Genomic DNA, 14,798 nt, shown 5'->3' on the forward strand with positions numbered 1-14,798 from the left:
AAAAGACTTAAGTGTAAAGGAATCTTGGATAAGGACTGGCAAAGCTAATGTTTGGCAATTCATAAAAGGATTTACCATGGAGGGCACAGGTGCTGGAGGCACAGAATTGAAAGATGTCAAGGGACCAAAGCTGAATGTGGTCGAGTTTACAACTGATCTATGGTCAGGTCACTAATCAGCAATGCCAACCACAAACCTAGGGCGCTGGCAAAGTGACTTATAACAAAATGTGTGCATGTAACTCTAAAGAAAGTTGTGATCAGAGCAAGCTGGTTCAGCCCCATTTGGTCTCCAGGGAGCTGTTTAACTCATTTCCAAATGATTTGAAACGCCAATGCTTTCTTTCCTCTAGTTTAGATCCAACTCAAAAGGAAAAAAAAAAAAAAGTCAGTTAGAAAAGCAAATCAGAAGGTTTTTGGACATAATTAAACATCAATATTCCAGCAAACTACTCACAACTCAGAATTATCTAGGTTCTTCAGCAGCATCAGTAATGAACCCAGAGGGAAAAAAGTCAATAGGAAAATGATCCCCTGGACCACCTACCAAGTGGGGGACACACATTCTGCCAAGCAGGCAAAAGTACACATTAACAGGGCTCTTAGTAGGGGCTACTGGCACAGCAAGCAAACAGAATCTGGAGTCATTTTAGACCCTCTAGCTCAGGTTTCCAGAGAAGCAGTATTCTTTCTGCTTTGCCATAGCCTTTGGCTAAAGCAGTTCAGAAAGCTCAGCTATAACAAAACAAAACAAAACAAAAAACAAAACCAGGGTGAGAGATAGGGAGAAGGAAGGAGGGAGGGAGAGAGAGAAGATGGAAGGGAGGAGAGAAGGAACAAAGAAAGGAAAAGATGAAATCAGTAAAAGTCTGGTAGGACAGGGGTAAGTCAGCTGCAAGGTCACAGTAATCACGGAATAACGAAGAAAGAGCTCAGAATGTTCAGTAAGGAAGTAGAGATAACGTCGAATCTGATAAAAATTAAGACCTGATACATCTTTTCTGTAGATCCTAAGGCTAGGTTTCCAGAACATGTCTCAGACTGATGGTACTAAATAGTTACTGAATTCAGCAGAACAAATAGCCATACAGCATAATAGAACTCTTGAGAAAGTAGGGAGAAAATACAGATAAGGATTTATTCACTTTCCCTTACAAAAACTTATGGTCTACAGAACACATCCCTCTCAGTTAACTACAGACAAAGCAGAGTGAAATACGATTTCGCTACAAAAGGAGATAGCTCTGTCTCCTGAGTGTCCTCGGGGTGTCAATACTACCACCAACAGCAGTGTCTACTTGGGCTTAATCACTACCATTTTTTTGGGTCATAATGCCAAGTCCCTGTGCCTTTTGCAGCATTCACAGAACATGACGTAACCTTCTCTGGCTTCCTCAGGACTGCCATCACGAACACACAGCTCTGCACCAGCCTGGATTCCAGCGGCATCTCAGGGCCTGTAGAAGAGCTGTCTGCCCTCAGCCAATGGTCCCAGAAGCTCCGCTGCTCTGAGCTTGTGCCAGCTTTTCCGTGTCCTTCCTTAGCAGGTGATAAGCGGACAGCTCCTCCTGCTCTCGTACGCATGTATGTCCCTTCACAGTCCTTGGCATGTGCGCTCTCTCTTCTTAGCTCCAGTTCTACCTGTCCAAATGCCTAATACATATTTTCATCTCAGGAAGTCCCACTACATCAAAGTCACTGTCTACCTGGAGCAAACGCCTTCCTCGGCTCCCCTACTTTCGTTAATGTTCTTACTATGCCCCTAGTCCATCAGGATTGAAACCTACACATCATTTTTCTTCCCAATTTCCCTATATATCCAAAAATTTGCGAAGTGAGGAGAGGGAGAAGGTGGAGCACCAAAAAAAAAAGTATAAACCTTTGGAATAGCCCATTTGGAGAAAGTGATAAGAAATCAAGCAACAGAGTATTATAGGAGAGGTCCCCAAAACTGGTAGGCTGTGCACTGGATCTATTTGACCTGCAGCGTTCTTAGAATTTTAAATTTTGTTTCCAGCATTTAAAATCAGAGTATTTTGGGGAACCTGGGAGGCTCAGTTGATTAAGTGTCCAACTCTTGATTTCAGCTCAGGTCATGATCTCAGGGTCATGAGACAGAGCCCCACATCGGGCTCCACTCCACACTAAGCACAGAGCCTGCTTAAGATTCTCTCTCTCCCTCTCCATCTGTCCCTTCCCTTCCCTTCTCCTCCCTTCCCCAGTCTCTCTAAAAAAATAAATAAAAAATCAATAAAATCAGAGTATTTAATATGAAAATCCAGATTTCCATTTCTCTCAAAATAGAACAGCACTCCTATGCAACGTTGAACAGCATTCGTATCTCTTAGCTAGAACATGCATTTTCAGTTCACCTCACCTGCTTCTCCCCATCGTCTCACTGGCTCTAAGCCTAAGTGCCAAGCTCCATTTATGATCATGCTTGTACTATTATTTTTCTTAGAGCAAAGAGAAGAAAATGAAGTATTTCTTGTACCCATGCTTCTACGCCAAGTGGAAAACCAAGAGTGTCACCTGCTTCAAGAAAGCATTTTCTTGTATCAAGCCCACCTCATCCATCTCCCTGGCCCTCTGTGCAATGTTACATTATGGCTTGCATGAGCCATTAGCCCTTTTACCTTCATGGGCCCCCTCCACCATGAACATATTAAAAATTATATTTAATGATCACATTGGGATAAAGGCAGATATATTAACATTATATATTAAAATACTCCCTTTGATCTAAACTTTCTATTTTTTTCTTTTGATTTTAAAAGAAATCCAAACATTTTCATACCCCACTAAAAGTACTATGGATCCTAGGCATTGTGGCTACCATGACTAATGGGTATGTTAGCCCTGCCCCTGTGGACATTTGAAGTTACCGGGAAATTTTTTAAGCCCCAATTCACCTGTATGAGTGTGGGACACACAATCCATTGCTACAGGTGAAATCATTTCCAGAGCAAGATCTCCTGGTGCAATTCTGATGCTCATCATAGCCATCGGTACAATCCGCATCCCCATCACAGACCCAGGACTGGGGAATGCACTTCCTGGATGGAGGCACATTATTTACACAGAGAAACTCAGAACTTGAGCAGTTGTGACTGTCTGAAACCAAAGCACACAAGAAACAGAAACCACATGAAAACTCATTCTAGTAGTCAAATTCGTTCTGAACCATTTCCCTTGCTTTATGTTACTTAATAGTCTGAGGAATGAAAGAAAATTAGAGTAAAACAGGTAGACAAATCACGCTGCTATTGTAATAACAGATGATAATAAAAAAATAACTTCAAAATTCCATTTTAATTGCTCTGGACCTTCAATTTTTTTTTTAGAAGAAATAAACATAATAAAACACCTCACTTAGTTTCCCATAAAATTAATGTAAAATCGTATTTTTCCCTTAGAGCTTCAAAGAACTACTTCCATTTTGTTACCTGTATACCAAAAATGCCTTACACTTGGTAAAATTTTTTGGTTAACAAAGCGTAATTACAAAAACACAATGTGAGATAGGTATTTTTATGCCAATTCTACGGATAAAAATTGAAGCTCAAACCAGATGGCTCCAAGTCCTAGAACTTTCTAAAGACCTAGGGCTTCAAACATAGGTCTTTTTTCCCCCAAATTCAGGCTTTTTCAACTACATTACAACTACCACCCAAGTAGAATTAGGGTATATGTGGGGGGGGGAGAATATGTCAACAAGTCTTGTCAAAAACCATGATACTGTTAGGAAAGAAAAGAGATGCTAACATATAATCATCAATGTCTGTAGAATAAAAAAACAAAAAACAAAAAACAAAACGGCATTTTGGGGCATCTGGGTGGCTCCAGTCGGTTAAGCATCTGCCTTCGGCTCAGATCATGGTCCCAGAGTCCTGGGATCGAGCCCAGTCCCCCTGCTCAGTGGGGAGTCTGCTTCTCCCTCTGCCTCTCCCCACTGGCTTGTGCTCTCTCTCTCTCTCTCACTTACTCTCTTTCTCTCAAATAAATAAAGTCTTTTTTTAAAAAAACAGCATCTTATCCAACCTCACTGTGGATGAATGGGAGACAAAAGAGGGGGTGTCTTGGTGAGGGGAGGTGGGAGAAGTACATGCCACAGTTTATGTTTGTACAGCTGCCAACTACCCATTTCAATGGGCGGAGTACACGTGGAGCTATAGACAGCCACCGAAGTCAACGACATATGGGGTTATGATGAAACGCAAACATCAGGGAGCCATTGTTTTTATTGCTCTACCATGGAAAGACACTTTTCTAAGACATCATAGTTAAAAGAGTTCCCTGCTCTGTTTGTAATGGAAAATGGTGTTCCACAAACCACCCTCCTTCTACCCACTCCTCGAAATAACAGTAACAGGGTAATAGGTTATACTGGAGGCACAGTTTTAACTGCTACACTGTTTAAAGTTGCTACTACTACTGGCCAGTTGCTAACTGAATAATAATTTAAAAAACAAAAAACAAAAAAAGATTGGCCACTTGAGTTCTCTTTATCTGCTCCAGAAGTGTGGGACATTATTTCTGTTAGCTAAATGCAAAAGAAAAACAATAAACATTAAAATCCTTTTTTATCACTTTAAAGTGTTTAAGTGGATGCGATCAAACAATTTCGGAGTGGAGGGGTGCCTGGGTGGCGCAGCAGTTAAGCGTCTGCCTTTGTCTCAGGGCGTGATCCCGGAGTTCTGGGATCGAGCCCCACATCAGGCTCCTCCACTAGGAACCTGCTTCTTCCTCCCCCACTCCCCCTGCTTGTGTTCCCTCTCTCGCTGGCTCTCTCTCTCTGTCAAATAAATAAAAAAAATCTTTAAAAAAAAAAAACAAAAAAAACCCCAAAAAACAAAAAAAACCCAATTTCGGAGTGGAGAAATAAAGGTAACATTTTATCAGCATACAATCAATTGAAGTGGAACCTGCCTGACAGTCGTACTCTCCAAAGACAAAAATCAACCTCCTGAGTTTCCTTGGAATGTAACTCTGCGGAGGAACGAATGGTTTCTCTTACCACAGTGGTGCCTTTCATCCTCATCACTCATGTCCCCACAGTCATTGTCCCCGTCACAGATCCATTCCTCTCGAATGCACCTCCCACTGTCACACTTGAACTCGTTACTTAAGCATGTTGCTTCAAGGTAGTCTGTGAAAAGATAAAAAATGAAGCCTCAGGGAAAAACGCGGTTTGCAGTCCAAAAAATCTTAGGAGAAGCCTGCTAACAAATGGGTTGTCTAAAAAACCTGACTCAGAGCATTACCTAGCTACCTACAGCTATGCTGGGTCCTCCAAGGAGACTGTCCCAGGGACCAGGGGTCGGAGACTGAAGTAGTTGACGGTGCAAAACCCTCATTATTTTTCGTTGCTAGGATGGGATTTGATATTTCCTTATAGGTATGATAGAGAAATAATAGTCTTTTCCCAAGGGGATACAAATTACGATTTCACACATTTCATTTTTAAGTCTATTTTCATCCAAAAACACTTTGTTTGATGCAAACCATCCCCCCGGCATGGCTGATCCCATTTTCCTGCTCTCTTTTTGCTGTTTCCCATAGTACTTACCACCTTTCAACATGCTATACAATTTACTTCTGTTTGTTGCCTGTGTTCCCTCACTAGAATAGAAGCCCAGTTTGAGCAGGGATCTTTGACTTATTCACTGATATAGCCCCAAAGTGTCTAGAACATAAGTGCTCAATAAATATTTGTTGAATTTAACTGGTAAGACACCCTTATGCTTTAATTTAGTCACCACTGACTCAAATTCTTTCATCATAAACCCACATGTCCTTATCAACTATTTGTCATAGGCCCATACACACAGGGTCCCCTCAAAATTAACCTAAGGCAGAAGTAAATTAAATTTTAACCATTAAAAATACAGCACAGTGATAACAGGTAGGAGAAACAGGACCTTTCGTAAGCTGCTAAGAAAGGAGTGTACATCACCACAGCCTTTTTAAGAGACATAGCCCTTCTGGCACAACAACACAAAAACACTTATAGAAATCTAGTTTATAAGAGTCTTCCCACATATGCACAAAGAGTTTTCTAAAAGGATGTTAAAATAAATAATAGGTTTTCATTCTAGCATTATTTTTCATAGTGAAAAAATGAAAACAACCTAAAAGTCCATCAGTTAGGAAAAGGAAAAGACACATGGGCCATCCACACGTCAGAGTAATATTCAACTGCGCAAAGGAATGAGTAGATCGTGTTCACCAACATGCTGACAAGGTGTTGTTAAACTGAAAGGGGCAAATCTGCAGAAAAATATGCCTAGTAGGGCCTCTATTTGTGTTTTTAAAAACTATGCATTAGGATATACAGAAAAAGGTGAATTCACACCCACCTTCGCAGTGATTATCTCTGGGGAGTGAGATTAGAGAAGGCCGAGAAAACGGAAATTTCGCCTTTTTGTATACATCTTATGACTTCTTTAAAATAATAGTCCTTCATATTATGAGAATGTATTCATAAATATGACAGGAAGTTGGTACCACTTACTGGCTTCGGTTCCCATGGAAAAGTTTGGAAACTATACTTACTCTTCACATATTTGAACCAATCATTCATATGTCTAAACCAATCTCTAACGCTATTCTACTCACCTAACAGTTACGTATTTCCATTACAGATCCTCAAAACTACATGTCCTTTGCTTTCTACAAAACTTTCAGTGTTTGGGAAAAAGAACTTGGCAAAGAGCTTCAAATACCACTCTCCTGAGAGGGAATAGGAACAGAAAATAGTCTAAATTTAGCTGTAAATCTATAAAAATGGTACTAAGAAAATACTCCTCAAATAAAAACTTTTATATATGATGATTTTGTTGCAGATGATTGCATTATAATAGAGGAAAAATAAAAGCCATCCAAATGCTTAAAATAGAGGTAATTAACTCGAAGATAATACAACTACTTGATGGACTATTATACTGCCATTAAAAAGGAGTATGCAGACTGTGTCAGCAAACACTCTCTTAACCAGATAGCAAATATTCTAGGCTTACAGGACGTATGTTCTCTGTCACAGCTACCTGACACTGCCATTGTAGCACATAAGCAGCCACAGACAGTATGTTGCTGCATTCTAGTAAAACTATAAAGACAGGCAGCTGGTCATGGCCATAGTTTGCAGACTGATTTATTAACAGATAAAAAAGCAATGACAGCTATGTTAAAAAAAAATGTGCCTGAATATAGATTAGAACTTATAAAGGTTAACAGCAGCCTCCAAATACAAATGGGTACAAGTGCCTCCAGGAAGACAACCAGAGGGTCCCTGCAACTTCTTGGGAAACTCAGATGGCCGTGGGACCTTACCTCATAAGCTGGCACATAGACCAGGAGGAGTATGTGTGCCCATAATATGCCCCTTCCCCACATATACGATCATTCCAATCACTTTTGGATCTTCCCACAGCCTTGTGGGCCAGAACTCAACCAAATTCAGAAATTCCAATTCATAGTCAATTAAAATTAGTGGAGTTCTACCAGCCAGGTACAGTGTTAGGTGCATCACCATCATCATCTCATTTCATGGGCATCATTAGCAGTCTCTATATGCTGCTAACAGGTTTTTAGGGACTGTCTGCTGAGTGGTTTCATCCTCTTAGCTGAGAGGAGGAGCAGGGAGTGCAAAGAGTGGGCAGCCATGATCCTAGTCTGTATTTGGAAGTAGTGGAAGAGTTTCTCTAGCCACATCGTAATGCTTGTCATGCTTGCTTGCTCTCTTACCGCAAGTGGCAGGTTCATCAGAGCCATCAGGACAATCTCCTTCCTCATCACAGTACCAATGTCTCGGGATACAACGTCCAGATGTGCAGGGAAATTCATCACTGCTGCACGTGTGAGAAGCTGAGGACGGAGGTAAAACCCAGGAGTAAAACACAAGCTTGTTCCCATCAGTCTTAACCATCTGCCCATAGCTCTGAACTAGGTAACTGGTACCAGGGAAGGAATACTGAGGCCTGGGGAAAGGGTTTTATATAAGCTTTCCATGGGGAGGAAGGGTTAGGGGGGAGAGAGAAGGCAGACAATATTGTTCCAGCCTTCCAGAATTTTTCTTTGTAGATTCTAGAAACCCAACAATAAACTGTATTTGTTAGAAATATCAAAGAAATATCTTTTTGATACATGAAACCACAAGTTATGGATAAGAAGACTTGGTTCTATGTTGTCTGCTGTAACCTAAGATTAAATAAATTCTATGGAAATAATATTAAAAGCAAAAACAACATATAACCGTATCTGATCTCAACCCACATGGTTCTAAAGAGACAATTGTGCTCTTATTCATCCTTGTTATATGGGATCTTTATTTGAGTAAATGACTCTACTTATGTTTGAATACTGATTCTTGTCTCATGTAACCTTAGGTAGCTCTGGTCAGATGTATTTTCTAAATTGTTATGTGGGTACAAAGTAGAATCAAGTCTTATAATGCTTCTCATCTATGAGGCCCCTTGTTTTGGCCCAAGAATATCTGATGATTTGCCAGGGGTAAAATTGATAAAGGAGCAGAGATCCCTGACAGGTCAGCACTGTCTCTAATCTATAGGTCCCTATCTAATGGCTACATCCTGAATCCTGCTTCCTTCTGCTGCTGTTAACACAACTGACACCTGTTCTTGGCCTATACCCTGCCCTGGTGATAATTACTAAATTCTTAAATTAGGCACCTATTATACTAATAGCCTCAAAGTTACCGAGCTTAAGGAAGGCCTATAAATACAGGAAAATGCTTGACTGAACCAAATTGCTAACAATATGAAATAAAGTTTCTGAAATTCAACCATATTAAAAAGATAGGAAAGTTCTTTCAGTTACTAATGGTAACTGTAATCATAGTAAGAGTAAATATAAGGCCTTGACATGCACATTCTGCCTAGGGCTCCTGAAGACAAAAGGCCCTCGACTGGGGAAAATGGCTCTGCAATTGCAAAAGGTCAGGTATCAGAGCAGGTCTCTGGAAGAAAAATTTGGAGTAGAGAATCCATCCAGAGAACAGAGACAGGGGCTGCTTATGCTCTTCTAATCACATCCTAAAGGAACTGCCCACTGCATTTACTTATCCAGCCAACTTGAGGTGACAAGTAGCCTAAACACCTAGCCCATGTATCTCTGTATTAGCTCCAGACATGCATCCCTGGAACACAGAAGGAAGAGCACGTTTCTCTTACCACAGAAAACAGGGCTTTCATCACTCATGTCTCCACAGTCATTGTCTTCATCACACAAGTAAAAATGAGGAATGCAAATGTTTGTCGTCTGACATTTTACATATCCGGGATGGCAGGTGCGATCAGCTTGGAAAAGATAGCCAGATAAACATTTGGAACAGACCCACCACATATACAGGGCATTGAAAATGTCCATGCTAACAGAGCTACTGGACTCAAAACACCAGAAGGGAGGCATGTTTAAAGCTCTCGCAGAGCCATCATCCACAACAGCTATTTCTCACCATCACTTCTCAAGTAAAAAGAGATTTCCAGCTGATGGGAGGGGGAGCATGCTTACTTTGTAATTTAAGTCATCTATTTTAATTATTTAATAGCACCAACAAGAGTCCTAACTCTCAGTTAAATAACCTATGGTACAGCCACACGATGGAGTAGTCTGTAGCTATAAAAAGGAATGAAGAAGATCTCTACACATTGATAAGAAATGACAGTATGATCTCCAGCATATGTTGTTAACAGAAAGAAAGCAAGATTCAAAACCACAGGCTATCTTCCATGTGAGAAAAAGAATATGAGTGTGAGTGAGTGAGTGTGTGTGTGTGTGTGTGTGTGTGTTTGTGTGTAGTCAGGGAGAGAATGCTTATATTAAGAAACAATAATGAATCTCTCCTCCAGCCATCCAAGATGTTGAAAGGAAAGAAGGCTAAGGGGAAGAAGGTGGTCCCGGCCCCTTCTATTGTGAAGAAGCAGGAGGTCAAGAAAGCGGTCTATCCTCTGTCTGAGAAAAGGCCCAAGATTTCTGGCATCGGTCAGGACATCTAGCCCCAAAGGGACCCCATTAACTTTGTCAAATGGCCCAGCTACATCCCGCTATGGCGGCAAAGGGCTATTCTCTATAAACGTCTACAAGTGCCTCCCGCAACTAACCACTTCATGCAGGCCTTGGATCGCCAAAGAGCTTCTCAACTGCTTAAGCTGGCCCATGAATAGAGACCTGAGACAAGGGAAGAAGAAGAGAATGTTGGTCCAGGCTGAGAGAAAGCTGTCAGCAAAGGGGACGTCCCCATTAAGAGGCCGCCTGTCCTTCTAGCTGGAGTTAATACTGTCACCACCTTGGTGGAAAACAAGAAGCCTCAGCTGGTACTGACTGAACATGATGTGGATCCCACTGAGCCGGCTGTCTTCCGGCCTGCCCTGTAGTGTAAGATGGGGTTCCCTACTGCTTTATCAAGGGGAAGGCCAGGCTGGGACGTCTGGTGCACAGGAACACCTACACCCGTGTCACCTTCACACCGGTTAACTGGGAAGACAAAGGAGCTCCAGCTGAGCTAGCGGAAGCGATCAGGACCAATTACAATGACAGATAGGATGACATCCATGGTCAGTGGGGAAGCAGTGACCTGGGTCCAAAGCCGGTGGCTCACAGTGCCAAGTTGGAAAAGGCAAAGGCTAAAGGACTGGCCACCAAACCAGGCTAAGTGGAAGTTCTCGAATTTTCTGTACATAAAAGTAATAAAAAGTTCTCTTTCAGCTAGTGTCCCAAAAAATGATGAAAAAATAAAACCTATGTCACACCTATGGATAGATTGAGAATAGTTCAGAGTGAGTGGGATAGAGAAGACAAGAAGGAAAGACTGCTGTGAACATCCCTCACCATGCAATTTTGACCATGGAACCATGCACACTTTTTTGTATAAATAAAAACAATGGGAAAAAAATGGAAAAAGGAAACCAATTCCTAAAGTTTGGAAATAGTAACAGAAGCAAATACTACATCAAGTTAATAGCATATTAACATTCAGAGAAAAAAATTCAAGAGACTTTAAAACTAGTATTTTGACTACATTGCAGGACATAATCTAAGAAAAAGAGGGACCTAAAAATCTTAAATTATGATTAGTGGATTTATTGGTAGTAGTATTATTTGTGTGGTTATTTTGAAATTATAGGCATTTTGAAATTATGGTAGAATAAATCAAGTAAGTAAATATGTTCATGTCATCAGAAACCAATATTTTAAGCATAAGAGAGACAGGATTATAAAATCTAAGTTAAAAAAAATTATAATCTTAAATTAAAATGGAAAGACCAATACAAACCCTTTTTCCTTAAAAATTGTATCTCCTAGCTTCGTACACTGAAAAGCCCTGGAAGCAATGAGAGCCAAACAGAAATGGGCAACTCAACACTGTGGTAATCTCTAAATCCACAAAAGGAATGAGCTCTCTTTCCAGGTCTGAGATAGGAAATGGACCGAATGGGCCATGTCAAAATAACAAGAGGAGCCAACTTAACAGAGCTCCTACTGGCCTAAGATAAGGAAGTTGAGCACCGGAAACATTAAATGACTTTACTGAACTAAAATTCATCAAATATGTAAAAATCCATCAGTCTAATACTAAAATCAGAACAAGATAAAAAATTAGTGCCCATTGATCACCAACTCATTACTCTGAAAACTGAAAAAACTGAAAAAAAAAGGACGCAACTGAAAGAATCAAGCGTTTTTCCTACAGAATTGTACTTCAGGGTAACCAAACGGTTGATAAGGAAAATTTCTTCCTTATGGAACTTTACCAAATATACGTAGAAGAAATAATAGAATTTTTAAATGCCTATTTTGTAACCCTTAAAGAAATAATGGATTTATAGAACAACCATCCATGTATGCTAAAACCACTGGGTAGCAGGTTGATCGGGAAGTTCTTAAGGCAAGACTCAGGCTGACTTCTAAATCCACCAATTAGTCTTATCACGACTTGAAGTGAAACAACCAAGTATTTCGTGTTTCACGATGTGATGCAACAGGAAATACATGGTTCCACCTATGGAGAATTCTTACTCAAAGAACTGAACTTCATGTAATCAGACCCCTAGGTGCAAATTCCAGTTAATAGGAAATAAGAGGGACAAAATAAATGGCTCAATTAAGCAATTAGTCAAATCCACAATGTGGGAGATTCCACAGGACAAATCAATGGCATTGGAAAAAAACGGGCACCGCTGAGGCATAAAAGAGATTAAAGAGTTATAATCACCAAAATCAACGTGTAGACCTTGTCTGAATGCTAATGTGAGCAGAGCGACTGCATAAAGACATTTGGGGAATAATGATAAAAGATGAATACAGACTGAGTATTCAAGTAAGTATTGTCAGTTTTTCCAGGCATCATTATGGCATGGTGGTTGGTTTTCAAAATGCCTTCCTAAGTGACATGCACGTCTGAGACTTGCTTTATAATATTCAGGGGGGAAAAAGTCAGGGGAAATGGATGAAATAGATTGACCATTTGTTGATAAAGGTTGAAGTTGGATAATGGATACATTTTTACTATTCTTTCTACTTTGGTGTATGTTTGAAATCTTCCATAAGGAGTTCTTTTAAAAGGCATATCCAAATAAACATTGTAGTTCACTCTACCTACAAGAGCAGCAGAGCTTGTAGCTATATCCAAACCGAAAATGTATCGGAATTTACACACTGCTCTTTTCTTTTCCCTAGATGCTGAAGAGCAAATCCCAGAAATTTTGGAAAAATCAACAAAACAATTTACCAGAAAAATGAAAGAAAGAAATCATTTCAGTCAACACCACACTATACAGCTTTGTGCATAACAAACATTAACCACAACACACGTAGGCAACAGTTTTTGTCAGTAACTGCTGGTAAAAGTTTCAGAACAATCAAAAATTTTGTCAAGTGACTTTTTCGTCTGGCAGATACGTAAACCAAGGATAAAATATTTGAGGTTAAAATATTCAGTGGTCATGTGGGTCCATACATTTAGGTGAATAATTCAAATATAGTAAAGTTGTTTTTAAAAACCATTTAGCAGAATATATTAAAATGAAATTCATGTTCTAGATGAATATTTAGGGATTTTTCTTCAGAAACCCTTTGTTTCTATGTAAAAATTATCTCCCATGAAGTGAAAGAGACTCGAAAAAACAAAACACAAAAAACAACAAAAAAGATTTCAGACCCCAAAGCAAAGTAAGTACTTGATGGACTTACAGCAATTTTTCTCGTCTGAGGTATCGTTATCATGGCAGTTGTTGATGCCGTTGCAGACAAACTGAAGAGGAATGCACCTTCCGTTACCGCAGGTGAACTCCACAGTGGCATTACAGTCCCTGAACAAGCACCCTGCCTCATCGCTGTTGTCACCACAGTCATTGTAGTGGTCACAGCGGTAATGGTATTGGACACATCGCCCATTGGCGCAGGTGAAGGCTGTCGGGTGGCAGGTGTGAAACGCTAAGAGGAAGAAAAAACATTGAAGAGACTTCTTGATTAGAGCATCATCCTAGTTTCTAAAAAAAATACAGTCAAATAAAATGGATACTTTCGAGTTTACCTTCTAAAGCCAAAAGGGCTGCAAACGGACTGCATGCAAAGTGAGACAAACTTTAAATTAGATTAAACAAAATATGTTGTATACTTTAAGGAAATTAGGTATTTAAAGCAAATGTCACAGTCACTTCATTTCTCTATCATCTCCATTTAAAATTTTATCCCAATCACAGAAAAGCACGCAAATACAACTTCTTTGGGGAAAATAAAACTCTTAGCCCCTACACAGTCAATTGGAAAAATGTGGCTAACTTCTAGTGTTTTACTCACCCCATCCAGATGGAAGCTAAATCCTGAAGGATCTCAATAAATTACTAATGATCCTTCTACTATGAAAATTAGTAAAATGATAACAATAACCTATTAGAGCTCTTAGTTCCATGCTAAGTCATGCTTGGCATGCACCAATACCCATGCTGTACGTTTTTATATATTGTTTCTCTCACTCCTCACAAAAATCCTAGCAATAGCTCCATCAACAGATGAGATGTGTGAGGCTCAGACAGGTTAGGTCACTTTCCCATGGCTGCACAGACTGTAAACAGCATAGCTAGGATTTTAATCCAGCACCTTTGCTCTTACCCACTACAGAGGTGCTTTCTAATAAAGCATCATACATTACTCCCTTGCATGTATATCAGCTTATATGTGATTGTTACAGTCTGCATTCTCAAAATAAATGTTTTCAGTTCTAACAGGACACATAGGCATAAAAGTCACACCTATTCACACACAGCAGGACCCTGTACCAAACACTTGGCAAAAAGACAAGTGCACCGCCTAATGAAAGCTCCAAGAGTCCAACTCACCACAGACGCCTTCCAGCTCATCGCTGCCATCACCACAGTCATTATCATTGTCACATTTCCATTGCTCTGAGATGCAGTGCCCATTGAGGCAGGTGAACTTGGAACTGTCACACCGTGTACCATTGTCCACGATGCAATGCTTTTTGTTGTTGGCCAAATACCAGTGGCCCTCGTGTGGACACTGGCACTCAGCACCACTCGGACCTGAAAAAACGTTGGCCCAGAAAGCAAAAGATTTGTGTAGCAACCATTCATATTTTCTGTTTCAGAACAGCAGTGGCAATATTTCCGTATTAAAGACACTATAGAAACTCTTCCCATCAGCCTCTCAACTATATTCTGTGTCATTTTTCCATGAAGAACAACCACCAATTCTAGTAAGTGTGGCTAATTCACCCTATCTTTAACAACGAGCTCTTGCCTACACTGAAACAATAGCAAT

General features: G+C 40.2%; 1 protein-coding gene and 1 pseudogene across 1 annotated transcript in view; one reads left to right on the forward strand and one right to left on the reverse strand.

The window, feature by feature from the left end:
• Positions 1 to 14,798, reverse strand: part of LRP2 (LDL receptor related protein 2) — a 194,161-nt gene that overhangs the window by 50,525 nt on the left and 128,838 nt on the right. Inside the window, exons 43-48 of the mRNA XM_045780260.2 lie at positions 14,357 to 14,560; positions 13,209 to 13,451; positions 9,191 to 9,316; positions 7,746 to 7,865; positions 5,017 to 5,148; positions 2,912 to 3,113 (exon numbers count right to left, since the gene is read on the reverse strand). Coding sequence (XP_045636216.2) covers positions 2,912 to 3,113; positions 5,017 to 5,148; positions 7,746 to 7,865; positions 9,191 to 9,316; positions 13,209 to 13,451; positions 14,357 to 14,560 — 1,027 coding nt within the window. The remainder of the gene's footprint in view (positions 1 to 2,911; positions 3,114 to 5,016; positions 5,149 to 7,745; positions 7,866 to 9,190; positions 9,317 to 13,208; positions 13,452 to 14,356; positions 14,561 to 14,798) is intronic.
• On the forward strand, positions 9,878 to 10,688 carry LOC123781014 (large ribosomal subunit protein eL8 pseudogene; annotated as a pseudogene).

The sequence above is a fragment of the Ursus americanus genome, chromosome 1, assembly GCF_024610735.1.
Source record: "Ursus americanus isolate L20-20 chromosome 1, mUrsAme1.1.p, whole genome shotgun sequence".
NCBI classification, from domain to species: domain Eukaryota; kingdom Metazoa; phylum Chordata; class Mammalia; order Carnivora; family Ursidae; genus Ursus; species Ursus americanus.